This window comes from Sinocyclocheilus grahami, unplaced genomic scaffold (assembly GCF_001515645.1).
Source record: "Sinocyclocheilus grahami isolate Dianchi unplaced genomic scaffold, SAMN03320097.WGS_v1.1 scaffold8894.1, whole genome shotgun sequence".
In the NCBI taxonomy this organism is placed as follows: Eukaryota; Metazoa; Chordata; class Actinopteri; order Cypriniformes; family Cyprinidae; genus Sinocyclocheilus; species Sinocyclocheilus grahami.
This window is the reverse complement of record NW_015512283.1, coordinates 7845-9083: the sequence shown is the minus strand read 5'-3', so window position 1 is coordinate 9083 and position 1239 is coordinate 7845. Positions and strand designations below refer to the sequence as shown.

At 40.9% G+C, this 1239-nt stretch overlaps 1 protein-coding gene across 1 annotated transcript; it reads right to left on the bottom strand.

Annotated features, from left to right (window-relative positions):
- Positions 1–72: 72 nt before the first annotated feature.
- Positions 73–1000, bottom strand: LOC107578115 (GON-4-like protein; the record flags this gene model as incomplete). The annotated part of the gene is made up of 4 exons (XM_016264102.1): positions 73–258; positions 358–444; positions 597–801; positions 891–1000. Coding segments are annotated over 4 exons (588 nt in total), but the record flags the coding sequence as incomplete, so codon positions are not given.
- Between the last annotated feature and the right edge of the window lie 239 nt (positions 1001–1239).

The window sequence follows — 1239 nt, the reverse complement described above, 5'->3', positions numbered from 1 at the left end:
AAATTTGATACAACTAAATTTAAGACTTTTTAAGACCCCACGGAATCCCTGGTAAATTATGCAAGGACAGGCATGTTTAGAAAAATTACCAGGGAAACATGGACTCGAGACTGTAGAGTCTCCTTTGGGTGACTGATCTAGTTCCTCCAGAAGAGAAATAGCACCCTGAAGGTTGCAGGCTTTGAAGATGCTGGTGAAGCCATGCTCTACTGGACCGCAGGTTTGGTCTCCATGCTGGGCAAACATCTGCAGCTCCAACTGAGAGAGTACGATGGAAAAAAGAGAGAGAGAACGACAGAACTAACATATATCTGTGTACATCATGGGGTGTTTCTCTAATATGTGTGCATGTCTCACCAAGAACTGTCTGCTTGTTGAAGCCTCTGTCTCCAGACCTTTAACCGAACTGCACAACATGTTCACCTGCGTGAGGAGCTGCACGTGCTGCAGGATAAACAACACAGCTATTGAAAAAAAACCAAACTTCTCTTAAAAGACATAAAGAACCTAATAATGAAAAGTCAAAGGAGAAACTAATTTGAGAAAAGTTAGCACTTCTTTAAATTGACCAAATGAAAGCATCAGTCGTTCTAGACCTGCTGGATCTGCTGCTGTAGCTGTAGCTTCTGAGCTGTGTTCATGGTCAAGGATGTTATGGGGCTGGAGGGGCGTTGAGGGCAGGGTGGAGGTACTGACACTCCTTTACTCTCCAACAGAGCTTTCCGTTTCTTCACTGCCGCCAGCTGCTCCCGCACTGTACGATATCGCTGCTTCAAGACATCTGCTAATGGATCCTCATACCTAAACACAGTAAACATTTCACCTTAAAGTGCAATTGTATATCAGTTGTATACATGATGTGATGGTTGTGAAATTACAGATGGACATACTGAATATTGTCCAGATTGCCAGGTGGCTCCTGCAGGGGACTTTCCTCTTCCTCTTTTTCCTCTTCTTCCTCATGTCCTTCTTCTTCCTGACCCCCTAATTCATCCTGAAACTACAGGTGATGGAGACACATGTTCTAAGTAAAGATTGGTCTTGACAGTTGAACTACTTTTGACAAGCAATTTTTCCCAAATTCTGTGTTTTCTTTTTTCATTTTCCTGGATTCTGTTTTAATGGATTATTTACATATCAAAAAGGGTGTCTGATCAGTTGAATTCATAAAGCATTTTAATAATTTATTCAAATTGTAAAAATAATAATGCTCTATGAATTGTGTTTTGTGTTTTTTTT